General features: G+C 41.0%; 2 protein-coding genes across 14 annotated transcripts in view; one reads left to right on the forward strand and one right to left on the reverse strand.

Annotated features, from left to right (window-relative positions):
• Positions 1 to 188: 188 nt before the first annotated feature.
• Positions 189 to 23,905, reverse strand: TPMT (thiopurine S-methyltransferase). 6 transcript variants are annotated; one of them, XM_067752075.1, is made up of 9 exons: positions 23,806 to 23,905; positions 18,536 to 18,719; positions 17,417 to 17,509; positions 13,382 to 13,514; positions 9,980 to 10,032; positions 9,203 to 9,277; positions 4,829 to 4,914; positions 1,489 to 1,533; positions 189 to 1,058 (listed from the first exon to the last, which is right to left on the reverse strand). In XM_067752075.1, the coding sequence occupies exons 2-9, from the start codon at positions 18,673 to 18,675 to the stop codon at positions 946 to 948; spliced, it is 738 nt and encodes a 245-aa protein (XP_067608176.1). In that variant the 5' UTR covers positions 18,676 to 18,719; positions 23,806 to 23,905; the 3' UTR covers positions 189 to 945. The 6 variants fall into 6 exon arrangements, with proteins under 6 accessions (XP_067608176.1, XP_067608177.1, XP_067608179.1 ...); XM_067752076.1 differs by lacking the exon at positions 23,806 to 23,905 and adding an exon at positions 23,653 to 23,759; XM_067752078.1 differs by lacking the exon at positions 9,203 to 9,277.
• A 170-nt stretch (positions 23,906 to 24,075) lies between these two features.
• Positions 24,076 to 27,439, forward strand: part of KDM1B (lysine demethylase 1B) — a 55,599-nt gene continuing 52,235 nt past the window's right edge. For 3 of the 8 annotated variants that reach the window (XM_067752081.1, XM_067752089.1, XM_067752088.1), the window contains exons 1-3: positions 24,076 to 24,219; positions 24,537 to 24,580; positions 25,871 to 25,909. The gene's annotated coding sequence lies outside the window, so the exon portion shown is untranslated. Of the gene's footprint in view, positions 24,220 to 24,536; positions 24,581 to 24,603; positions 24,894 to 25,630; positions 25,720 to 25,870; positions 25,910 to 27,439 lie in introns of those variants that run through there. The other 5 variants (XM_067752083.1, XM_067752082.1, XM_067752086.1 and 2 more) reach the window with 5 other exon arrangements.

The following is a 27,439-nucleotide window of genomic DNA, read 5'->3' on the forward strand; positions in this document are numbered from 1 at the left end:
TGAGCACACACAGAAAAATGAGCTGGAGATGTATGGTTGAAAGTGAGACGCTGGAGATTTCAAAGTTTCTGAAATTTTCATAAACACACAATGAAATAATTTTTATAATACACACCATCCCATTAACATGAGCTAAACAATCTAAATCATTTAAATATTAGGTAGTGCAGTAAGAAAGGAATGTCTGATTTATCAAAATGTGATTTTTAATGAAAAACTGAAAAGTTTTGAATCTAAACTTTCATAATGAACAGACATGAATCCAGCCCTAAGTACACTGCACTTCATAAGACTATCATTTAAACAAGATTAAATTACGAGAAACAAAAAACTGCCAAACACAGAAAACAACTTTTAAAGATACTTTTTACAGTTTGGGAAAAATATTTTTTCCATATAGATTGGTTAATTTCATTAATTTAAAAGTTTATTTCTTCATTCTGCCATATATAAAATTATATAAGGAAAAAAATGTGAAAAGGAGTGCTAGGATTGAGTACAATATGAGGGTTTACAGTAAAAATTAATGTTTATGTAATGTCTTAGACCATTATCTTTTACCTTGGACCCCATTAAAGTGTTACATTTACTCAATGGTTCTAAATTTCGTAAAGAATGCCAATGTTTCTGTCTATTATATTTAAGTTATATGCATTATATTTTTCTTTTATTCTTTAATTATACAAGTAATACATGCTGATTGTAAAAAATTCTTGCAATCTGTACGTAAGACACACAGGTATAATCTTTCGTCCCCCAATCAGTCTCTTTTCCAAAGTACATGTTTTTTTTCCTAAAAAGTTATAAGCATTTTTGAGCAAAGATCTGTGATGTGATTTGTGAAGAATTTTTTTCCAAAAGTCACCTATTATATTTTCATGCCTTAGCACAATTTTCAATTGCTCAAAAACATGTTGATATTACTTGCTTCTATTTACGTCTCATTTACTTTTCTATAAATAGATATAACTTTTCAATAATGTAGTCAATTCCCCAACTTTTATGTCCTTCTTCAAAAGCATCAACCTTCTCCAGACAATGAATATTGCACACTGAACCTGAAACAAAAAGAAAGTGTGACAAGTTAAAACTTTATGAAGAATGCAACCAGTTCTAAAAACATATCAGATGGTTTTTAAAAGAGTGTGTACTGAAGATCTTTTCTTTCTTTTTAATGAACATGGGGAAATAAATATTAAGGGTAAATTTTCTGCACTCTGAATTGTTATTATCACTTATAACTCCTAAGAGCTAAAATAAACATACCATCTCTGTAGAAGAATTCAGATGTCTTTAACATAAGCATACCATTTAGCTAAAAAGTCCTATTACAGAGATGGGTTCCTTTTTTGGATATAATAGTCTCCAATTAACTGGCTTCTGACTTTTAAATTTTATATACTTCTAGATATTAATAGTTTGCTAATAGCTCAAAACAGTTAACTGTTGACTTTATTTCAAAAGTTACAGCACATGTCTGTAACTTACCAAACAATGTTCTAATTTCAGCATCTGGAACGTAAAATGGTGGACCTAAGTAAAAGAGAAACATGGTGAAGAATAAATTCTAATAGATCTAATTGTAAAGAAAAATAAATTCTCAGGGCCCACTTCTCAGCTTATTTCCAATGACCTTGGTATACACATTCCATACATAACTCAATTATCCAAATAGGTGAGGATGTGACAGGTTCTTCTGCTGCTTCTTTTGCACATCTGATACCAAAGACTGGCTTACTGAGGGGACTGGTAATGTTAGCTGCCCATCTCCAGCTTACATGAGATGGCTGAGTCAGCTGGAACTTGGGAACAGGAAAATCAGAGTGGAGTTCATGAACAAATTTCCTTGGGGCTTCCTGCTTCCAGGGTAGAGATTTTCTACCACTCCTGCACTTACCCTCAATCTACAAACTCTGCCCACTTTTCTGTGGGCCATTTACTTTAGAAGAAATAGCTTCTGCCCCTTCCTAGAAGGGAATTCTTAGCCTCCACCCCAGACAAGGCCTGTTCTATCTTCTTCCTACAGGCCCTTCCTTAGGCCTACTGTTCAGGAAGGGAACTTACATCACATTCACAGAGCTGACATCCTGTTACTTATTTTCTATTTCCATCTGATTGTCCCAGACTTAATTATGGACACTAGGTCTCATCTTTTAATGAGTTTTTAAGATCTGACTTATTCAAACAGAAAAAAATAATACTAACACAAAGCACTTTTTTAAAAAGGCTCAATTAAAAATCAAATAGGGTATTTTTACAAATTAAAGGTGTATGTACTTCGTTTTCACTTCTTCCTGAAAAGCCATGACTTAAAGATCAGGCTTTGCAACAAAAAGAATAAAATACCTAGGAATAAACCTACGTAAGGAGACAAAAGACCTGTATGCAGAAAACTATAAGACACTGATGAAAGAAATTAAAGATGATACAAATAGATGGAGAGATATACCATGTTCTTTGATCGGAAGAATCAACATTGTGAAAATGACTCTACTACCCAAAGCAATCTACAGATTCAATGCAATCCCTATCAAACTACTGCTGGCATTTTTCACAGAACTAGAACAAACAATTTCACAATTTGTATGGAAACACAAAAGACCCCAAATAGCCAAAACAACCTTGAGGAAGAAAAACGGAGCTGGAGGAATCAGGCTCCCTGACTTCAGACTATACTACAAAGCTACAGTAATCAAGACAATATGGTACTGGCACAAAAACAGAAATATAGATCAATGGAACAGTATAGAAAGCCCAGAGATAAACCCAGGCCCATATGGTCACATTAATTTTGATAAAGGAGGCAAGAATATACAATGGAGAAAAGACAGCCTCTTCAATAAGTGGTGCGGGGAAAACTGGACAGCTACATGTAAAAGAATGAAATTAGAACACTCCCTAACACCATACACAAGAATAAACTCAAAATGGATTAAAGACCTAAATGTAAGGCCAAACACCTAAATGTAAGGCCAAACACTATAAAACTCTTAGAGGAAAACACTAGGCAGAACACTCTATGACATAAATCACAGCAAGATCCTTTTTGACCCACCTCCTAGAGAAATGGAAATAAAAACAAAAATCAACAAATGGGACCTAATGAAACTTAAAAGCTTTTGCACAGGAAAGGAAACCATAAACAAGATGAAAAGACAACCCTCAGAATGGGAGAAAATATTTGCAAATGAAGCAACTGACAAAGGATTAATCTCCAAAATTTACAAGCAGCTCAGGCAGCTCAATATCAAAAAAACAAACAACCCAATCCAACAGTGGGCAGAAGACCTAAGTAGACATTTCTCCAAAGAAGACATACAGATTGCCAACGAACACATGAAATAATGCTCCACATCATTAATCATTAGAGAAATGCAAATCAAAACCACAATGAGGGGCTTCCCTGGTGGCGCAGTGGTTGAGAGTCTGCCTGCCGATGTAAGGGACACGGGTTTGTGCTCCAGTCCGGGAAGATCCCACACGCCGCAGAGTGGCTGTGCCCGTGAGCCATGGCCGCTGAGCCTGCCCGTCCGGAGCCTGTGCTCCGCAACAGGACAGGCCACAATAGTGAGGCCCACGTACAGCAAAAAAAAAAAACCACAATGAGATATCATCTCACACCAGTCAGAATGAATGGCCATCATCAAAAAATCTACAAACAATAAATGCTGGAGAGGGTGTGGAGAAAAGGGAACCTTCTTGCACTGTTGGTGGGAATGTAAATTGATACAGCCACTATGGAGAACAGTATGGAGGTTCCTAATAAAACTAAAAATAGAACTACCATACGACCCAGCAATCCTACTACTGGGCATATACCCTGAGAAAACCATAATTCAAAAAGAGTCATGTACCACAATGTCCACTGCAGCTCTATTTACAATACCAGGACATGGAAGCAACCTAAGTGTCCAGCGACAGATGAATGGTTAAAGAAGATGTGGCACATATATACAATGGAATATTACTCAGCCATAAAAAGGAACGAAATTGAGTTATTTGTAGTGAGATGGATGGACCTAGAGACTGTCATACAGAGTGAAGTAAGTCAGAAAGAGAAAAACAAATACCGTGTGCTAACCCATATATATGGAATCTAAAAAAAAAAATGGTTCTGAAGAACCTAGGGGCAGGACAGGAATAAAGACGCAGACATAGAGAATGGACTTGAGGACACAGCGACGGGGAAAGGTAAGCTGGGACAAGGTAAGAGAGTGCCATGGACACATATACAGTACCAAACGTAAAATAGACAGCTAGTGGGAAGCAGCCGCATAGCACAGGGAGATCAGGTCAGTGCTCTGTGACCACCTAGAGGGGTGAGATAGGGAGGGTGGGAGGGAGACGCAAGAGGGAGGAGATATGGGGATATATGTATAGGTATAGCTGATTCACTTTGTTATAAAGCAGAAACTAACACGCCATTGTAAAGCAATTATACTCCAATAAAGATGTTAAAAGAAAAAAGGTCAGGCTTTAATGTTCAAACACATTTAAATGAATCCAGAAGAAAACATCCCTTCTACACGTTCAAAACAAATACAGTTATATTTTAAATGCAATAAATTATAAAGTTCCAGAAATTAAAAACAGCAATAGTTTAGAGATTTTCCTGCACACCCCTACCTCCCCACGTCCACGTCTCACCCCATCCTCCTATGAGGATGTATTTGTAGGCGTCAGCCCAATACATCCCATCCCCACCACCATGGATGACACAGACTGCGTGTGTATCAGCAGTATGCCTCACAGGAGAAAATAATGCTATCCAAGTCATAGAGTTAAATCACGAAACAAGGCAACTGGAAAAAAGGACAAGAAACTTTACCTGCATGTTTAGTTGGATCGTAAGAAAAAACAGACAAGAGGTACTGAAACCCAGTTCTTGTTAGGGACAACATTATATCTGCATAGCTGAAAAGAACATTGAAAGGCATGTGTTACATTTCTTTACAAAGAACGAGAGGCAGGGAGGGAAGCCAGCTTTTCCTTTCATCTCTATTACTGAGTTTAACTCTCCTAAAAAATCACATGAAGTAGATTCTCATTCTAAAAAGCTATAAATGGGCTCAGCAAATGACGTTACCTGCCTAAGCTGGGAAATAGCGAAGGATGGGAATCCAAAGGAGGCCTGGCTCTGGAGCCCATCAGACCAGAAGATGTCAAATTAAGCAGAACAGAGGCTCCTTCCAACGTGATGTGGTCCCCGGAGGCCCATCAGCTTTGAACATATATTTCCCGAAGCACTGCCAGCTTTGGGGCAGTGGTTCCTAGACCAGGCTGGTATCACGATTACCTGGGCACCTGCTGGGAGAAGAGACGCTCGAGCTTCATTCATCCCAAGACTGAGTCAGTAGGTTTGCTGTGGGGCCTGGGATGCTGCAGCTTAACAAATATTCTGGATGACGGGGTCATCAGCGGGGGCACGGGTAAGAGGTACAAAACACAGTCCCTTTCCTCTCTTTAGTTGGAGAGAGATAAGACTAATAAACAAGCCAAAATTCAAGGTACTATGACATTACAGTTCTGCACGGGTGGCATAAACCCTGAGTGCTACGGCAACTATCCTTTGGAGTAGGTGTCCTGAGGAGCAGGTGATGCCACTTCCCAGCCGTGTCTGATGGGTTCAGAGTGGGGACCTGCCCTAACAGGGCCCATCAGCAGACAGACCAGGAGCCAGACCTGGGTCTGGTACAGAATGACAAGTTGGACCAATCAGATGACTCCACTGGGAAACTGAGTTAAGAGATCCAAAGAGGAGCTGCTAGTTCGCTGTGGTCATTGGACCAAACGCTGGAGTTTCTGTGCTGGGTGGAGGCTGGAGCAGAGGAAGCTGAGTGCTGAGGCAGGAGGGCAGAGGAGGCATGCACAGGGAGGTAAGAGGCCATGAGAAACAGACAGACAGATAGAGGTGGACGAGCTGCACAGCTCTGAGTGAGGAGCCTTGGCTCTTTCCATGGGGCCCGGCTGTGCTGCCATCCCTGTCCGGAGCCCTGGGAGAAATCAGGGAGGCTGTCCTGCATGGGGGTTAGGAGTACGGACTCTGCAAGGTCCCTGAGCTCAAAGTCCAGCCCCTCCACTTACGGGCTATGTAAGCTTGACAAAGTCTTAACCTCTCTGTGCCTCAGTTTTCTCATCTGTAAAATGGGGATAAAACTAGTAACCAACTCACAGGTGGTTGTGAGAATTCCATGAGTGCACACACATAAAGTGCTTAGAACACTGCCTGGTACGTGGTAAATGCTCGGGTCGGTAGCTTATTCCGTTAGCATCCTCAACATAAACTCCCTGAGCTGGCTTGGGCTGGTCACTCTTCCTTGCAAGTGAAAGAATCAGACCTAAGCAAACTTCTGAGCAGAAACCTTTACTTTTTAACTTTAGATTCTTCTTCTTAAGAAAGGAGGGACTTGCTGTCCCCATGAAGTGATCGGTCAGACAGGTTTGGCAGGGTTTCAGAGGACTCACAGGCATCCTTCCTCTTGGAATGCGGACTTTCTCTGTCCACCAGCCTCAAAAATTCAGAAAAATGAGAGGTATGATTGATGGTAGGCAAGAAACCTGAGAGTCACAGCAGAAACCACATCCGTTCTCGCCCATATGTAATCTCAGCAGGACTGGGAAAAAGTACTAAGTACTGTAAATGCTAAGATAAAGTCATTTATCTTCCTAATGGCTCAAAATAAGCAGTTATTCCGGAAACAAAGGCCAAGGCATTCTTGGGGCTGTGACAAGACACACACACACACACACACACACACACACACACACACACACATATGCCTGGAAGGGGAGGAAAGAGAAGAGGGGGACCAGGAAGACAGAGTCTGTGACCAAACTAGAACTAGATTCTCCAAGAGCTCTGGAGGGGCCTCATGACTCTTTCTTACCATGAACTAAACAGTTCAGAGGCCACTTAGATGGCCTTTATTTCTAGGAGAGAGGAGGCAGTGGTGGCTGGTGGGAAACAGTATATTTTCCTTGCTTTGAGTCAGGTTTGTTTTCACTCATTTACTCAACAAATATTTATTAAGCTCCTACTATGTGCTAAAATTTTATATACATATATTTATATTTATTATTATGCCAGATGATATCATTATCTATAAAAATTAAGCCAGATGGTGGAGAAATAACTGAACACAAGGTGCACGGTCTATAGAGTGAGCTTTGTGATTTCGGGTTTGCTCCCCACTGCCTTGGGGATCTGAGTGACGCAACCAAAGCCTGCAGAGAGACTAACCTCGAGGAAGAGGGTAGACAACCTTAGGAAGCGGGGAACACCTACGATCTTAGAGACTCAGCAGAACTGAGTTTCGTGTATAAATGTGGTGTTTTATGGAGACGCAGAAGTCACAGGTGGTACTTTTGAGTTGATGACGGACACTGATGTCACAGGGAAATGCCGAGCAGACACTGGATATGGGATGTGGGTGTTTAGGAGAAAGAACAGAGCTGGAAATACAGAAACAGCAAGGGCCAATACCATGCGCGACTTGTTCAGTTATTTCCCCAACATCATGTGTATTTAGACATAGTAGGAACTTAATGTGTATTTGTTGAATACCAGAACGAAAGTAATAGGAGAACTGAAGCAATCTTTGAAGGAGCAAGTACAGGAGAGAGGACAGCACAGCCGTGCTGAGGATGGTCCCTCCGGGAATGATGACTTCTAGGCATGTGAGGAAGGTGAGGGTCCCAGAGAAGAGAGAAAGGAGGAAGGTGTCAGAAAGAAAAGGGAAAAAGGGGTGTGAATTATCACCAGAGGAAAATATATATTAAGAGGATGTGGAACTTCCCTGGTGATGCAGTGGTTAAGAATCCGCCTGCCAATGCAGGGGACATGGGTTCGAGCCCTGGTCCGGGAAGATCCCACATGCCATGGAGCAACTAAGCCCGTGCACCACAACTACTGAGCCTGAGCTCTAGAGCCCGTGCACCATAACAAGAGAAGCCACCGCAAGGAGAAGCCCGCGCACCACCACAAAGAGTAGCCCCCGCTCGCCACAACTAGAGAAAGCCCTTGTGCAGCAACGAAGACCCAGTGCAGCCAAAAATAAATAAAATTAAATCTTTTAAAAAAAAAAAGAGGATGTGGCAATGTCTAATTAAAATAAGATTAGGTTTGGCAACAAGCCTTACTCACCACACAATTCTTTTTTTTTTGGCCCGCGTGCAGCACGCGGGATCCTAGTTCCCCAACCAGGTATTGCGCCCCCTGCGCCCCCTGCCACGGAAGCTCGGAGTCTTAACCAGTTTGGGACTGCCAGGGAAGTCCCAAACAATTCATTTTTAAAAAGAGAAATTTCCTTTTGCTGATATGTTGAGTCTGCCTCCATACAACGAAGTAATTCCGTATTTATGTGTTACACCCAAGTAAGGCTGTGAAGGATATTTGGGTTGGAAAGTACACAGGAGGGGTCACATTTTACTCAGTATACTTTCGCATATTTTAATTTTATTTTCTAATAAGACCAGGTACAAAAGAATGGTCACCCAAAATATCTAGACCAAAAGCTCTAATACAATAGCAGCTAATATTTAAGCAGTCATTTAGGGTCAATACGGCACTTGTTACACGTGTTATTTCTTTCCATTCCCACAACAACCGTGTGAGGGGGCCTAGTCATGGGCGCGACTTTAAAGCCAAAGTCCTTGGGTTTTAATCTCAATTCTGTCACGTACTTGCTGCCGCACTTTGGACAAGTAACTTAACCTCTTTGACCTTAGTTTCCTCATCTGTAAAATGGGAATAATGATAGCATAATACCTCACAGGGTTGCTTGGTGGATAAATTGTGTTGTTTCACATAAGGTATTTTAAGAAAGCCTGGCACATGGCAAGGAGTGAACAAGTATTACCTGGTACTCTCAGTGGAGGTGGTGAGGGTGGTATTAGTAGGAAAATTACAGTTTTGCAGAGGAGTAAACTAAAGTGTAGAGAAGTTGAATTCTTTGACCAGGGCAATACAGCTTAGAAGTGACAGAGCCACAAGCCTTGCACCCATGTTCCCGTGGCCAAATCCTATACTTTTTAGACCAAGATGCTATTGGATATAGGTCTTCTAATTCCAAATACAATAAGCTATTTCAAACTAGCAGAAGTCTAGTAATCTTCTGGAAACCAGAAAAAGTACAATATAGCAAATTAAGGAGGCTAAAAAAGGGGGAAAAAACAACATAATTAAAGGAGCCAAATCACTAACCGTTTGCGATCACCTGGATTAATAGCGACTAATGCTCCTCTATCCCAAATTCTGTCAAATTTGCCAATATTTGCTCTACCAGAAAGAAAAAGATAAAAAAATTTATGTAAGAAAAATAAAATCTTTAACAACATAGTGTTCCCCATGGCACATGTCAGAACCTCACCAGCTGTTAAGGAACTGGGATCTCACATCTGCTTTTCCTCAGAGTCTCTAGGGATATGCTGGTGTGTGTGTGTGTGTGTGTGTGTGTGTGTGTGTGTGTGTGTGTGTGTGTGTGTGTGTGTGTGTGTGTGTGTGTGTATGTATGTAGCTGTCCATCTCCTCCTAGATCTAGGAGCTGGTGGCAGCAGCTTGGACTTGGGGGCACAAAGGAGGAACAAGGGACAGTTTGAGACAACTCTCCTCCCAGCCCCTGGAACAGGTATCAGGGACTTTTAGGAGATGAGCTCTCACCTCCGTCCACACCCTGAAATGCATTTCTGTTACAGACACAGGTGTGAAGTGGAAGACACTTTCTTGCTCTCCCCTCCTTTTCCCTACCTTCCTAGGGTCCTAATAATTTTTCCAGAGCCTAGCAGCTACCCAAGGGCAAAGATATCAAGTGTGCAGACATACAGGCTGCAGTTAAAAATAACTGCAGAACAGAGACTCAAATCAGTGCTTCATGGGTGCTACGCAAGGGAATGGGAGTGATAAAAAGACCCTCAGCCCACCCCAGCATTGCCTAGCAAACACTCGAGGTTTTAAAAGTGCAGAGGTAGACATCAGTCCTACCTGGGAAGATCAAAAAGACTGCAACAGTACAATGAGATGTTCCCTGAAGAACTCTGCAATGAAAAAGTCAAGAAAAAAAAATTCTACTTAATTAGGAGGTACTTGAATGGTCAAGGGAAAAAAAAGAGGGGCAAAGCAGCACATGGGTGGTAGAGAAAGAATGTGTAATTAAACATAAAGAACATAATTTCACGGCAAACAATTTTTTTAGACATCTTACTTTAAATTTTTATTTTTGGGGGACTTCCCTGGTGGTCCAGTGGCTAAGACTCCGCGCTCCCAGAGCAGGGGGCCTGGGTTCAATCCCTGGTCAGGGAACTAGATCCCACATGCCGCAACTAAGAGTTCATGTGCTGCAACTAAAGATCCTGCATGCCGCAACTAAGACCCAACGCAGCCAAATAAATAAATAACATATTTTTAAAAAACACTAATCTATAAAAAATATAAATTTTTTTTTAAATTTTGAAATAAATATGGACCATGCTGCAGAGAATTTATAGAATAAAGAAAAACCCTGCATGCCACCCTTTGAACACAGTGATTTTAATCATTTTGGTGAATTCCTCTCTATCTTTCCCCCCTCACTTACTGCACCTTGCAACCTATGCAAATATTTTTTTAACTGAAAATAAAACACAATTTTACTGAAAATAATTTTTAATGGGACTTTTTAAAATTAAAAACCTATATAGGGTTCTTTTGGATCAACCCAAAAAGGAAAATCAGATTGGTTAATCCTGAAGATCAGTTAACTGTTACTCATTTTGGGGCTTGTTATATTTTAGCAATGTTTACTTTAGCAAAATCCTAATATTTTGACCCCCTAATGACAAGTATACACATCAATCAATTACCAGGCAGACTGAGAGAGAAAGGACAGACATTTTAAAAGTTACTCATGAAGGGCTTCCCTGGTGGCGCAGTGGTTGAGAGTCCGCCTGCCGATGCAGGGGACACGGGTTCGTGCCCCGGTCTGGGAAGATCCCACATGCCGCAGAGCGGCTGGGCCCGTGAGCCATGGCCACTGAGCCTGCGCGTCCGGAGCCTGTGCTCCGCAACGGGAGAGGCCACAACAGTGAGAGGCCCGCGTACCGCAAAAAAAAAAAAAAAAAAGTTACTCCTGAAAAGTGCAGTTGTATTGACTCCCCAGTGTCCTCTCTTTCATTCACTGACTGATGAGCATTTATTTCCTGAGCACCTTGTAGACAGGACTAGCCCAAGTTCTAGATACTGCAGTGAATTTGACAGTCTCTGACCCCAGTGAGGACAGCCTGGTGGAGCAGAGAGGTGCGGGAACAAAGAACCATCACGGCACAGAATGGGCTGTACTGTTCTGGTTGTGTGCCCAGGACTGTGGGAACAGAGCAGACAGAGCAGGGAACTCACTGCCCGAGCACCAGGAAAGGCGGAACAAAAGGTGGCGGAAGAACTGGCTGGATGCATCTGCTGACATCACGGGTGTGGGAGGTGAGAAGTCTGGGAGGTGGGGGGAGGAGCAGGGTAGGAGATGTACTTCAGGATGTGAAAATGTTGGATTTTATTCTGAAATAAGGTGCAACAGAGGTGGGCGGGTCTTTGAAGACCAGTCTGGAAGCACAGTGGGGGTCAGCCCTGAGAGGAAGGGGTCTGGAGGCAGGGAAACAGCCCGTGAATCTTAACCTTGGCTGCAGACTGGAATCCCCCAGGAGCTTTAAATAGACCTGATGCCAGGCCCCATCTCTAGAGGTTCTGACTGAATTAGCTGGAGGCAAGGCCTTGGCACTAGGAATTTTAAAAGATCCACAGATAATTTCAAATGTGCCACCAGGGCTGAGAACCACTTCCTCCAAGGAGTCTGGAAGAGGACTAGCCTCTCCGGACTGAGCAAACAGCAATTCTTAGATGATCTCAGAATGGAGTGGGAGGAAGCTGTAAAATAAAGTCCTCTCAAGTTTCCTAATGACCTGAGCAATTAATTTCAATATTTAGAAAAGAGAGTGCTTTGCGAGAGACCGAATGTACAGACGGATGGTGGCCAGACCACATCTGGTAAGAGCTCGGACCCATAACCTCTGCACCAACTAGCCAGGGAAGCCTAACCACAGCCTTGCAGGACGTGGTCAATGACTGCCAGCCTCCCTGATTTTTACGCCTCCCCTCCACCCCTACGCCTCTCTTCTAGCTCAAAATCAAATACGCTTCCCAAACCAATCACAAGGGATGCCACTTCTAGTTAGCCAACAGCGCCAGAAGCCTTCGCATTTTTCTCTAGAAAGCTCTCCTACCCCCCTGCCAGGCTTTGAGCCTCTGACAAATTCAATTGGCGACTCCCTCTGAATTGACAGCCTCTGCTTGTTCTCATTTGGGTGGTCTCTGTTTATTTCCACATTACTACCCCAAGCTAGCGAAGCAGTTCCACTGGATCATTCTGGTCACAGGAGGAGGACAACTCCCAAATCTATCATTTCCAGCCCAAATGCTTGGCGCATGCTTCAGAGACGTTTGCCAGTTATCCCTTCATCACGCCACAGGTCTTTTAAACTCACCGCCAGAACAAAACTCATTTTCTCTGCTCTTCAACTTGCTTCTCCTTTATTCTCTGCTATCCAACCAGTCATCTGAGCTGGAAATGTGAACTCACCACCCCCTGGATTCCCACTCAATTAATCACTAAATCCTCCCAGTTTGACACCCTAAACATCATTTTAATCTATCTGTTCCTCTAAGTGCCCCGTCGCTCTCCTGGTGCAGCCCTTCAGGATCTCTTTCCTGGACCACTGCTCACAACCTCCTATCTGGTCTCTTTGCCAGGAGGCTACTGCCCTTCCCTTGAGGCCACAAGGGTGGTCGGTCACAAAAGAAAAGCTGGCTGTGTCACGTTCAGGTACCAGCTTTACAGGACATCTGGACTGGATGACCTGACTCTCTGCCTGTCCTAGCCCTATCTGTCACCACACTTCAGGAAGCTCCCCCAGGCTGGGTTAGGAAACATTCCTCTCTGTTCCCTTAATACCCCGTGTCATTACACTTCGCTCCATGTATGACAAACAGCCTCCTCTGTTTCTCTTCTGTCCTAAGGTAAGCGATTCTTTAGGGCAGGGACTGTGTTTTCATCTCTTCAGTGTCTTATGCAGGGTGTGGCACAAGACAGGTTCTCAGAAACACCTGTTTATAAATTAAAAATCAAACAAACCCAAACCAAAATCACGACAAATAAGCTTTGACCTTGGCTTTTATATATATTTGTTCACACCTAGCTACTGTCTATCTTTTTATGCTCCTTACACTGTATAATATCCAGGTGAATCTGGTGATAAAGTGGGGTCATCTGACACTTGTATAGTATCCTCACTTACTCATGCTGAGAAAAACCTTCTTCTGGGGGTATGGAAATAACTATTTACCAAAATCAAAACACACCTTGAATACTTTGGCTCCAGGAATTTCCATAATTTGTTCTTCTGAGTAAGAAAGATTCTGCTCCGTAAAAAATTCCCGTATCCCAAGTTCACTGATTTCCACACCAACTACACTGTGTCCTCGGTCTGCAAACCTGCATAAAATCATATAATTACACTTAAATTTTTATTTCAAATACAGTACTAAGTAAAAGGATATGTACCAATAAGCATACATTTTCCTTAATTTTAAGGGATTTATTTGAATTCAGACTCACAACGTTTCACAGAACATGTAGATACACAGAAAGTGGATCTATATGTTCTCAAACCTTATGCTATGCGGAATTCTGAAAAAATGATTTATATGACCTTAGGAAAAATTTAACAGTTTGGAAAATTATACCTTAACATGTTGATTTACTACAAATGGATTTGACTGGAAGAGTTTCTGATTTAAAAGCATCCTATGAATTAGATATGCTTTTCAAGTTCTCTAAATCAGCTCTGTCCATTAAAACTTTCAGTGATGATGGAAAAATCTATACCTGTGTTGTCCAATCCAGCAGCCACTAACCACATAGGCTATTGAGCCCTGAGACGTGGCTCGTGTGACTTAGTTTAAACAGCCACATGGGGCTGGTAGATACCGTACTGGAGCACTCGGCTCTAGAACATTATCATCCATTTCTATAATAATCTTATAATTTCCACTTACACTAAACCCTATCCAAAAATTTATTTGATTACCATACGCAAAAGCTTACCAGTATTTTTCTGGTAAGGTTTATAATTACAGAATTCAGTCTTGGGATCTTAGACTTCAAAGAAAACAGCACTAGTGGCACAAATACCCAGGTACAGTATTGATTTTATGTTACATTAAATAAACACATAAGTCAGTTATGCAACATATGCTTTTTTTTTTTTTTTGCGGTACGCGGGCCTCTCACTGCCGTGGCGTCTCCCATTGCGGAGCACAGGCTCCAGACGCGCGGGCTCAGCAGCCATGGCTCACGGGCCCAGCCGCCCTGCGGCATGTGGGATCTTCCCAGACCGGGGCACGAACCCATGTCTCCTGCATCGGCAGGTGGACTCTCAACCACTGCTCCATCAGGGAAGCCCAACATATGCATTTTTAAAAATCACACACCATGCAAAATCATGCAGTAAAAATCATGAGGCTTATGGGGAAAATGGGGGTTGGAGTACACATTAAACAGCTTTGTCCTAATGGAGTATATTCAGCCATAAACAATTGAAATCTTGCCATTTATGACAACATGGATGGACTCTGAGGGCATTATGCTAAGTGAAATGAGTCAGAAACAGACAAACAGCTTCTAATCTCACTTATATGTGGAATCAAAAGAAAACAAAAACCAGAAACAGGCTCATAGATACAGAGACCAGATTGGCAGTTGCCAGAGGCTGGGGGTGAGCAATGGGTGAAATGGGTGAAGGAAGTCAAAAGGTACAAATTTTCAGTTATAAAATAAATAGGTCATGGGGATGTAATGTACAACACGGTAACTATAGTTAGTAGCATTGTATTGCATATTTGAAAGTTGCTAAGAGAGTAGATTTTAAAAGTTCTTATCACACACAACACTATGTAGTTCTGTAACTATGTATTGATTAACTAGATTTATTAGGGTGATCATTTCACAATATATGTATATACAAATATCAAATCATACCGTACACCTAAAACTAACATAATGTTGTATGTCAATTATACCTTAATTTTTAAAAAGGTTTTTTTTTTTTTTTTTAAGAAAAAGCTGCTGCACATTTGCCATAACTCATCTCTGTGAATCAGGATTTTCTCAGTAATATGTAATTAAACAGTCTTTAGAAATAAAATGGATTAAATAGTACTTAAGAAGAAAAAACTTAGTGCCACATTAAAAAGAAAAAAGACAAGAACCTAATAGACATGGTGGCACAGTTTTACATGTTAAATGGTTACAAAATATATAAATACTACAACATGGCACTCTACCTTGAGAGAGACCTGAAGTTTACTTGTAGACTTGTAGGCGTTGGAAGGGCTGCAGCTTTCAAGTTATTGTAAAGTAACGGAAGGGGGATTATTGGCAGCCGTGGAAAGTTCCAACACTGGCTGTGGATGGGAGCAAGTGGCTCACAGCACACCGAGGTGAACTGAGGTATCGGGGAGATAGTTGAGGTTTGTGCATGGGTGCATTTTGTCTATTTGTACACGGTTTAGTAGAGCTGGGTGTTTCACCTCATGTTTCTTGCAGACAAAATTACATATAAGCAGATGTGAAATTCAAACCATGCTCAAATTGTTCCTTAATGTATTAGTGGAGTTAGAATGCAATTAGCATTTTCAAAACAATTGAATAATAGCAGAACTGATGGTACCTATTCCCTACACAAGAGGACACACTTTCAAAAATGTGGTCAGAACATGAACTGTTTATAGTTCTAAAACATACATATTAATAACTTGTCTTTCACATTTCCTGGGAAATTTGTAAGTTAACATACATGGAATATTTTTTTTTATTCTCCATACATTTTTTGAAGTTATAAAATATAAACAAAAAAGTTACCCAAACCAGCTGCATGGATTTTTACTTCTACTCAATATATGGAAAAATGAACCATAGCCTACTATAGACTGGCATAGGCTGGATTCTACTGGAATATATTGTCCTAAAAGAAACCCAAAACCTAAGGAAATGTCTTCAACATTTTATGTTAATGCTTTTGGGCTTCAGCTCATAGTTTATCTATTCACATCTGATATCTGTATAGACCTTAATATACAAATTTGTTACCTAAGTGAAAAATCCTCTAATATAATAACTTTTATACAATTACAGTAGCTTAGTTCTGGCATTTTTATTACAAAGGACTTTAGACCCTAAATCTTCAACAATCACATTTAATTGGCTGTTTCATAATACCATTTTCTAACCTTGTATCAAAGCCTCTGCTAGAACTAGATTGTTATCACTTATGACACAGCAAAATGACAATCTGCTCATAGAGTTAATGTTTTTCTTGCAGGTAGTTTGCAAAGTAATTCTTTCTTCTGCTTCAGTGAGTTGGTTAGGATATAATGTTCTCAATTTCGTGGCCACCCAAGAATCTTAAGCCACAGCAGCCACTCACAAATGCTCTCAGCTACAAGTTGAGGGAGCAGGGGGCTGGCTGCAAAAATGCCACCATCCCCGCTCAGAAATCCACTCCCAATGCACACATGTTCTGTAGTTTGCCCACCTGTATTTATGTAGGGCAGAGAGCATTTTTAAGTTACTATATTTTTCATTTACTAATCATTTTCATATATTTTATTTTTCTTTCCTGCTTGACGATCAAAGTTCTCAACGTTCAAGCTTATACAAGCTTATGTCTTGGCATGTACGATAGCCTCCGTACATTATCATTACAACAAATTCTGTATAGGAAACGATTGCCAGGTTTGTGACTTTACGGTAACCCATAGTGACAGTGGCTTGTGAATTAAAATGAATTCTCACAAGAGAGAATTACTCACAAGAAATACTTTCTTTATCACTGATTTTATTAGCAATGATTCATGAAAACAAAACCTCCTATGTGCTCGTAGAGGGGCGGGAGAATTGAGCTGAACTGTGGACTATACACGGTTTTGCCAAAAAGCTGTAATTCATTTTGAGCTTTTCTGTCCACCTCTATTTAAAATACCTAAAATTAACTTAGTTACATTCCAAAACCACCTACAAAAACTAAACCACCACAAAGATGAAGGAAATTTAAGAGGGAAGGCTGGTCCCATCCTTTGCCTCCCCCACCACTTTGGTTGTAGACTAATTCTTTTGCTTAGAAACTCAATACAGAAAGACTAGTTCTCCCCTCTGTTTCTGCACTGTCTTCCTGTTTGAGAGTATTACCTCTATGAACCCATCAGTATTAGTCTACTAAAAATATAGAATCCCTGTGCATTTCCTGAGAATGGAATTTTTTAAACTTATATCCTATTATTCACCCAAAGTGTTTATCATCAAGACAAGAAAGTACGTTCATGCTTATCTGTTCATACCATTTCATCTCAACTGCTTTTCCACAAAGAGGAAAAAATACCCTCAGTTCTTTCGCGCCTTTAAGAAAAGTATCCAAATGCTTCTTTAATAGCCTGGGGAGAAAAAAAAAATTGTTTGTTTTAATTAGCCCAAGACACAGAGGAAAGGACTACAATTTTACAATGCTAAGTACATTTCATGTATTACCTCACTTAATATTTCCCAACAACTTTATGAAGTAGGTAACATTATTCATTAAAATCTCCAGTTTATACATGAAGAAACAGGAAGGTTAAGCAACTTGCTCAGTCAGGTAACTGGCAAGCAGTTAATGTGACTCAAACCTGGGGCTTTCTTGATTAGTAATTAAACATAAAAAATTAATTTTTCCTTGTTTGATATGTTTTGAAAATGTATACGTGTGTGTGTGTGTCTTCTAAGGCCAGCTACATGACAGAGATAACTCATACAATGGTTCTAGGATGATACCCCAACTATTACTTAGTGTGCAAATGTAATAATAATAATGATGTCCCCTGGGCAGTCAGGGTGGCTGCCTGGAAGAAGGAACATCTGTCACGACCACTTTACTCAGCACTGACCCATCTTTATTGCTGCTGCTTCAAAGCCCACTACTACTACTACTATTACATTGCTTAGCATTCAGCTCACTGATTAATTTCTCTCAACTTCTCTTCTTCTACCATATAGATAATACTTTAACATTTGAACACATGTTATTGGAAAGCAAAGTCAGAACACCACCACTTTTCAGCATAAAGAGATGCCAGCATTAATATAACCTGAGCATCTGCGTATGTATAAACATGTATGCCCAACAAATAAATGTTATAGGGGATTAAAAAAAAGACATATTTCATAAATCTAAGATGTCATCAACTGTAAGTCACACCATTACTTATACTCCATGAGAAGAAATATCACTACCAATTCACCTATGACATGCCACAGATGCATCCTGATTTCAGAGATGCTCCAATGTGAACATCTAAAAATGTGCATCTTAAAATCAAATAATGGATATCTATATTATTATTTCTATTTCCAAAGTCAGTTTCTGATAGAGCATTTCTGTTATAGACCAACATTTGATATAAAGAAACGTAAACATTTCTTACTGATGTCCTCGTTCTTGGTGAAATGCAATTTTGTGATTCACCCACTTCTCTTGCCATTCTTCCAGAGTTAGCACTCGGTTTTTCTGTACCTCAGTGTTGGGGTACTCTTCAGCATCAAGTACTGCTCTTGTATTAGCCATGGTTTTGTAGATAGCTTTGACTCAGAAACAAATGTCTCCAATGCCTAAGTGGAAAATGTTTGCAAGGTTGTCACTTAAGTGCATTTCAATTCTATTGATGAATGAAGAAAAAACCTATTATTCTCAGCAGTACAGCTTTTATTTTATTTATTTATTTATTTATTTATTTATGGCTGTGTTTGTTCTTCGTTGCTGTGCGCGGGCTTTCTCTAGTTGCAGCGAGCGGGGGCTACTCTTCGTTGCGGTGCACGGGCTTCTCACTGCAGTGGCTTCTCTTGTTGCGGAGCACGGGCTCTAGGCGCGCGGGCTTCAGTAGTTGTGGCTCGCGGGTCCTAGAGCGCAGGCTCAGTAGTTGTGGCACATGGGCTTAGTTGCTCCGCGGCATGTGGGATCTTCCAGATCAGGGCTTGAACCCGTGTCCCCTGCATTGGCAGGCGGATTCTTAACCACTGTGCTACCAGGGAAGTCCCAGCAGTATGGCTTATTTAAAAATATTTCAATATTCACGGAAAAGCTATACAAAAAATTACTTTTCAGTGAATCTGATGGTAGAGGCATATCTCATAATACACATTAGGAAAGATCTTTAAATAAATTGAATTACATCTTAGAGTAAAAGAATTTAAGTTTAAAAAAAAGAGACAGGGCAAAAAAAAAAAAACAGGCATTATAACTTTTGTAAGCTTAGAATCTTTCCTAGCATCTCACTCTTCAATTTTTAAAATTTCCTTTAATGTTTACTTCTTATTTTTTTAATCAATGTTATAATGCACACAATTCAGAGTTCAACAGAGCTATGAAAGCAGCAGTCCCCATTTCCAATGAGACAAACATCTTTAACTCTTTTAGCTGAATCTTGAAATATAACTCAAAATATAACTCAAATAGCATGCTTATTTTGTATCTTCTTAATTTTTTATTTCTAGGAAGCATCTAGAAAAATAAGCATTTAGTCCTCTTTCAACTTCCCAACACACACACACCACCTTCTCATTTTTCCCATCCTTTCCATATAGATATAGCATATTCGTGATTAAACATTTCAAGTTCACATTATTAGGACTAGGTAAATACTATTCACAGGTAAGCCATATAGAATTCTATGATTACTTTTCCTTTCCTGTACAACTTTTTATTCTGTAGTTAATAACTATCTGGCTTTTTCATTTATAAAATTACAATATATTTATTACTAATTCAACTCTAAGTTCTCCCAATCTCCTGTCAATACACTCTCAATCTCTTCGCTTATCAGATATCCTATCAATGTCATCTCAGAGAATAGCCTTCTGACCTGGATGCTGTCTTCTCCTGGCACACAGTTAGCCTTCTGCGATCTTTATCTACCACCATCCTGGAGCCTTCCTTCTTATCTTTTGATGAATCTCCTGTTTCCTCTATTGGCTATTTTCCTTTTCTTTGGTTACCACCCTTATATTGGTAAAATACAACCTTTGGCAGCTTTCTGAGAAAGAGTGCATGGGAGAAAAGGCTTTTGGCAATTTTGCATGTAGAAAATGTCTCCACACTATTTATTCCCCATCCTCGATGTATAGTTTTGCTGGGTAAGAATTCTTAGTTAGAAAACATTTTCTCTCACAATTCTGAAGAAATCATTCCCTTGTCATCTAGCTTGTAGCGTTACTGCTTAAATTCAAAGACATTTGGATCTTGATATTTTCCATGTGGCCAATATTTTTCTCTCTCTCAAAGCTTTTCTTTGCCCCTTAGTTTTTGCAATTTCGTAATTCTATGCCTTACCCTGGGTCTGCTTTCATCCATCTGGCTGACTTCTTTTAATCTGGAAGCTCATATCCTTCAATTATGGAAAAATTCTTGAATTATTCAGATGATGATTTTGGTCCTTTTTTTCTATTTCTCTTTCTCGGACCCCTTTTTATGGTTGTAGAAGCTCTTGACCCAATGCTCTAAATTTCTCATATTTTTTTCTATTTTCCAACTCTTCATCGTTTTGTCCTATTTTCTGACAGCCCACCTTATTTTTATCTTTCTACCTTGCTATTTAGTTTTTCTTTTCTGCTCTCAAGTCTTTAATTCTCAAGAGCTCCTTTTTGTTTCTGATGTTCTCTTTTCATTTTATTTTGTTGTTACTTCATGTATAGAATGTATATAATATTTTCTCTTATTTACCTGCATGGTCTGTTACTGAGTCATTTTTTTCTGTTGGTTTTGTTTTCTATCTTTCAAACTAGTGACTGTCCTCAAATTCCTAGCAATTCTTATTATCTACTCACATTTAAGAGTAAATACCAAAAAGCTGATTATAAGTTTAAGTTTGTGGATGGGGCTTATTGTCTGTAAGCTTCTCTGTAGGATAATATGAATAAATATTATTTGGAAACTTAGATGTCATTATCTTTATTCTCTTTGGACTCATCAGACTTTCCATAGATGGACTTCCCAATTCCCGTTGAAAGTTTGAGTCCTTGGGACTATGGTTCTATACTCACACGAGAAAAGGATAAAAGTGGGAAAGGGCCCCAGCATTCAGTTTGCCTGTGTTCAATTAATCCCCATATTTTCAGTATGGTACTCCCACCCCCAACTGTGAACTGTATCTTCCCAGTCCAAAGACTGTACCCTCTCCAGGGAATAAACCCCCCAAAGTCTGCTGGTGTGGTGAAGAAGAGATACTTGGTTGCAGGGAATTGGGAAAGGGATCTGCGGACTTAGCCTTTTAGGAACCAGAATTTCAAGCAATCCTCCTAATTTCAACCATACCCTTCCATCTCCCTGAGGTACCTGGTGCCGCTAATTCCTGAGCATTGGGGGATTCTATAATGCAAATAGGATTGCTCATTGGCTTTCCCCATTGCTGGTTTAGAATTTAGCTTTCTTCAGTCTGCAAAATCCTTTATCACTCGTCCATCTGCTTTCTAGTTTCAAATTTTTATTGCTTTTATCTTTTCTTCTGTCTTCCCTTTATGTCTTTAAAAATCCTACTGTTGTTTTGGTGGAGTTTCAGGAGGAAGCAAAAGTAGATGCACAGATTCAATATCCCATCTCTACCCTACAAGTTTGCATTTTCAAATAATTTTCTTATAGCTTTTTTTTTTGGTATGGGAAAATGCACACAAAGGCGTTGACCTAAAGAAAAACACACAACATAAGAGTTGTGAGTTTCAATTTTATTCGGGGACCTTACTGAGGATGATAGCCTGGGAGAGAGCCTTTCAGATACCTCTGAGGAACTGCTCCAAATATATATGTTCCACATGTATAAGATTTTTTTTTTTTGACTAGGAAAAACATGTAGTCTAGCATACATTTTGGTAAAAGATTACTTTTTGCTTTGTTTTGTTGTTGTTTTTTTGTGTTTTTTTTGCGGTACGCGGGCCTCTCACTGTTGTGGCCTCTCCTGTTGCGGAGCAACAGGCTCCGGACGCGCAGGCTCAGCGGCCATGGCTCACGGACCTAGCCGCTCCGTGGCATGTGGGATCTTCCCGGACCGGGGCACGAACCCGTGTCCCCTGCATCGGCAGGCGGACTCTCAACCACTACGCCACCAGGGAAGCCCAAAAGATTACTTTTAATCACAAAGAACAGATACCTCAAGTGAATGATTTTAGTGATTTCTATGTACAAGAAGATGCAAGAATCTGGGGCCATTGAAATTCTCCCTGAGGCATGCTATCTAGGGGCCATTTATACAAAACCCAGAATGCCTCACCCTTATTTTCCCTCCTGAAGTCCTAAATCGCCTGGGGTACATCACCCTCTGCAGGGGGTTGTGTTTTAACCCTTAGTATAACTGGTTGATGAGCAACATTCTTTGTTCCTTTTTTTTCCCCCTTTTACAAAGGGAACTGAGGAAAAAGGACATGTGAACATAACTGCAAATCTACCTGAAGGTATGAGGAAAATGTCTGTCCTTTCAACGTGAAATTTGTCATGTGAGGACGATACAACACAATAGCTGTAACATATCCTTTGAGTCATTAGTGAAACTAATTTAGTTTGGATTACACTAGCAGGCTATTCTTGGTGGAGTTAATTTAATGATTCATCCATGAATCATTATTCATGGAAAAGCAGTTATTCAAGGAAAAGTTCCCTTTATGGCAAAACTTGGCTTCAGTGTGCTTAGGATTTAAGGAGAAGGCACCTCTCTTGGAATTGGGAACACAAATTCACTTCCCAGCAAACTTTTGTTAACAAATGGCTTTTGCAAGGCCCTGATGATGTCAAGAGGTGATGCTCAGGGTTTTCTGAGAGGTCAGAGGGAAGTATCTGATGTATTGGGTACAGAAAAGCAAAAGAAAGTTGCAGTTTTCCCATTTCCACATTCAGCCAGAAACTTTGGAACCTGAACTTGAGCCTTCATAAACAGTTCTCTACTTAAAACAAAAGGGAAGCATAATTTTATCACTAAGCCAGGGCAGCCTGGAATTGTTCAACTCTACCCCTCTCACACAAACTTGAAATATAACTTAACATCATGAATATAACTTAATCACTTCTTAGGTGTTCTCATAGCTTCTCAACCTGTACTTAACTTGTCCACATCCTTTTCTGGGGAAATAAAAAGTTTCTTTCTACAAGCAAGATACAAGTGCAAAATTATAAGAATCAGAAAAGGCAAATTTCACAATCATTCTTACCCATACACAGAAATAGCAGATGTGCTAGTTTGGTCGCCCAAGTTCTCCTTGGGTGGACTCCCAAGACTGGTTTCCTCCTCACCTTTTCAAAAAGCATGTTTCTGCTTTAGATTTATTTTAAAATTTTGGTAAATTGAAGAATAACTTCCCTAAAGTGCACAAATTTTAAGAGTATGGCTCAGTGAATTTTTATACATGCATACAACCTATGCAATTACCATGGAGCAAGACAATATTTACAGCACCCCAGTTCCCCTCACTGTCCCGGGAAGTACTTCTCTTTTCTTAAAATCAACAATACCCGACAATGCTTTGGGGTCACTTTAACCATGGACTCAGAAAGATCATTCACTACCTGATCTCGTTATTCCCCGTTCCCACTCGGCTCCCTGAGCCCATTTCAGGGCGCGGATGGCTGGGACGCCCCGTTCCGGAATCCGATCACACACTCACACCTAGCAAACGTCCCATTGGTCATCGCACCCTCTCTGCACCCGGCGGAGCCTACCTTGTGCGCTCTCCGTCGCCTGCTGCTGGTTCTGGCGCTGCCGCGGGCCTCACCGGCTGAGTCCCTAAGCCCCAGGCTCAGCCCTGCTATTGGACCCGCCCCCGGACCCGCCCCTCCCGTGGCGCACAGACCCCGCCCCCCTCCCCACGCTCCCCGGCTTGCTCAGCGGCGGAAATGGCCAGGGCGGGGCGAGTAGCGCGGCGAAGGCGAAGGCGGGGACCCTACTCCTCCCTCTTCCCGCCGGCTCCTCCCACCCCGGGTCACGTCGTGACAGGGGCGGAAGCAGCGGCGGCGGCGGCCGAGCGGGGGCTGCGGCTCGCTGCTCGGATCCTGCAGTCTCGTGCGCTCGGCGCGCGGCTTCGGAGAGGCGCCCGCAGCTCTGGGCGGCGCGCGAGGTCTCGCCTGCGCTCTGAGGTGGGGGGCACGCGGCTCCGGGGGCGGGCGTGAGGGCGGCGGTGGATTTCGGGTGACAGCTCTGCACAAAGCAGCTTGGCCGGGGTGCACGCTCTCCTGCCCCTGTGCAGCGCTCCTTGCCCGGGTGGGAGGCGGACCGGTGCCCTCGGGGCTATACCTCCTTCCCCGGATTGGTAGGGGGTGAGAGGTGGGGATCCCAGCCTGAGAAAGGGGGAATTCCCGGGCTGGGGTGTTGCAGCGACCGGGTTCCCCGGTTCATCGCGGTGCTGCGGGTTTCTCCTAACCCCCCCTCCCCGCAATATTTCCTTTCTGTACAGCGGTGCCTTCTCGCCGCGACTCCTTGCACGCCTCCAGAGCAAAGGTGAGCCCGGAGAGGCTGTTGCTTCGACTTCGGAGAAGAGACGAGAAAGCTTTTCAGAAAGCGTGGCTGCTGCATCTGGCACAGGGAACGTTGGGGCTCCCTCCTGGGGGCTGTCAGTGCCCTGTCACCTGGGGAGTACCTGCTGCGGGGAGTAGGCGGGGGACCTACAGTCCGGGAGTAGGAACTCCCTGGCTGTTCTTCCCAGCCAAGAGCGTGGCGCCGAGGAGCCGGCACGGCCTCGCAGGTGTTATTAGTTCGACTGCGGCGCCGCGACCACGCGTTGAGACGCGATCTGCATTGCCAGGTTGCTGGGGTAACTCCGCCGGGACCTGGGACCCCTAGGGGGCGGCCCGATTACGGTAGCTGTTAGTCAACAGCCTAGCAGCCGGCAGGTGAAAGAGGAAGGAATGGGCAGGCCCAGCTGTAATGAGTTGGGGTTGCGTGATCTGGAACCTAGCCAGCTGGAGGCCCAGCCCTCCCTCGGGAGAGCGTATGGGCGTCCATAGACCACTCCCTTTGGGGAGATCCGTCACTCCACCTGTGCACACACAACTCGAGGCTTTTACACTTTGGTTGTTTTTTTTTTTTTTTTTAACCTATTTTAGTAAAAGGAAAGCGAGTGGGAGGGACGGTTTCGTCAGGAGGTACAGGAGAAAATGACCATTAATAATTATCTTCCACGCAGAGAAAGTAGTCAACAAAGCATTCGGGCAATTGAACTGGATCCATATTTCGGAAAATTTGATTATTGTGGGTAGAATTTCAGGTGGCCCAAAGGGAAACTTTTGCTCTTTTTGTCTCTGAAGAAGTTTCTAGTATTTTGTCCAGTTTTGAGAAATTATGCTAACACCACTATAAATTTTTATTCCAACCTGGAGTTCTTTAGATTCATATTTTTATGAATTCTGTGTCTTTTAAAAAAGCTTTTTGAGTAAGCTACTTCTGAAAAAATCCTGGGAATTATTAAAGTAGAAATCTAGACATTGATATGTTCATCTATATATTTATGCCCTCCCAACCATTTTTTTCTTTCTTTTGTCACATTGAAAGAAAACCAAAGCTATGAATTTAAAATTAGGAAGAAATATGCCTATAAAGTCATATTGAACCTGAAACAAATTGATCATACTTAACGTTAGGTGAGTTTATTAATTTGAAGAACCAGGTGGGAAAGCACTTCCAGTAAACTAATTTGTTTTAATGACACTTTTGATCATATTTCTAAGACTATATTTAAAAGCACAATTAACTGTAGTCCTTCCAACTTAAATATTTTTCCTCTATTTTAAGCCCCAAGAACCCAGCAACAGTGAAAATACAGAGATTACAGTAAGTGTCAAAAAAAGGATGAAGGTACATAACTGTTAATTGTATAATTAACTGAGACAAAATTACTGCCCTAAAAATCTTCAATCATATTTTTCCCAGACAACACAGATTTCTTTATGGCTTTTATAGCTAATGTTTTCATTTCCTGTTAACCATTTCTTGAATTATATATTTCTTCATTGCAATCAAATACATGTTTTTCAGTATACAGTTGGGTTAAAATGTTTGATGAAATTTCCAGAATCTATGCTTTCTTTTGGGAGAGCTTTCTTTTGAGAGTGCTTTCTTGCCCAGGTAACACTTTCAAATGTTGCATGAACCTGATTTTATTTATGTCCCTAAACCCCACATTAGACTCAAATATTTTTGCTGCAATACTTAAGATATACTGTATACGTGTTTACACATGCTTTATTCATGGTCCATTTTATTAATAATGTGGGATATATGTTTTACATAAAAAGATTGGTTAGATTGGACAAAATTTTGAAAATGTGATCCAGAAAGCCTCCTCTGGGTATAAGTATAGGTAGACAGTAGTACTTTTAAAATCATTAGTTCTTTATCCAACTGTATAATGAGTGCTGTGGCACTAATGGCAATTTTTTTTTAATGGTTAAAGAACTGTAATGCATTTCAAAATATGCGTAAGGTATATTTGTTCACAGCTAACATAATGGTTTTGAGAAAGTGAAGACTGAGTCAAAGAAAAACCATCCATAACATCGGTGTCAAGATTTCTCAAAGTTGTTATAGATGGCAGACTGAAAGTCTTCACACGTGATGTTAATAATCCATGAAAAAGGTGCTTATGAATGTTAGTGCAAACAATAGGATTACACTTTATAGTGAAACAATAGGACTACAGGCCCTTTAAAGCTTTTCCCCAGGATTAAGATCATATATGTGGGATTTGTATCTTAAGATAAAAACACTTTTCCACTTTCCATTTTCTTATCCATAGGTATGTCCTGTTTATTTCTCATGCTATCGTTTTGTGTAAGTGTATGTGTGTGTAGTAAATATAGAGCAGGGAAGGAGATGTGTGATAATTGTAGGATCCATACACTGCTGAGTACTTATGCTAAGCATTTTTCATTCCTTATCGAATTTAATTGAAAAATACTAATATGATAACTTAATCATTCATGGTTTTATGCATTATTTTTCTTGTAGACTTTTGGTTCTTAATGTTTCTTTAACTGTGCTGTTATTAGACTAGTTGGAGAACTCATAAAATTTGTCCAGTGGAAGATATTAGTGACTATCTAACCCAGATTCCTATATTCAGTAGTGACTAGACAGTGTGCTGAGATTTATTTGTTGGGTTTTATTGAGAAAGAATGAATGAGTGTTCTTTTTAAAGTATAATAAGAGAGCAAAATTCAGGAACTAAGAAGATGCAGTGAGATAGAGAGGAATATTACAAACAAAAATGAGATATTTTTACTCATTGAATTTTATAAACAGCAGTGTCAGTTGTTTATTGGTCATTCGTGTGGTTACATTTTTATATGTAAATATGCATAC

Source organism: Pseudorca crassidens, chromosome 10, assembly GCF_039906515.1.
Source record: "Pseudorca crassidens isolate mPseCra1 chromosome 10, mPseCra1.hap1, whole genome shotgun sequence".
NCBI classification, from domain to species: domain Eukaryota; kingdom Metazoa; phylum Chordata; class Mammalia; order Artiodactyla; family Delphinidae; genus Pseudorca; species Pseudorca crassidens.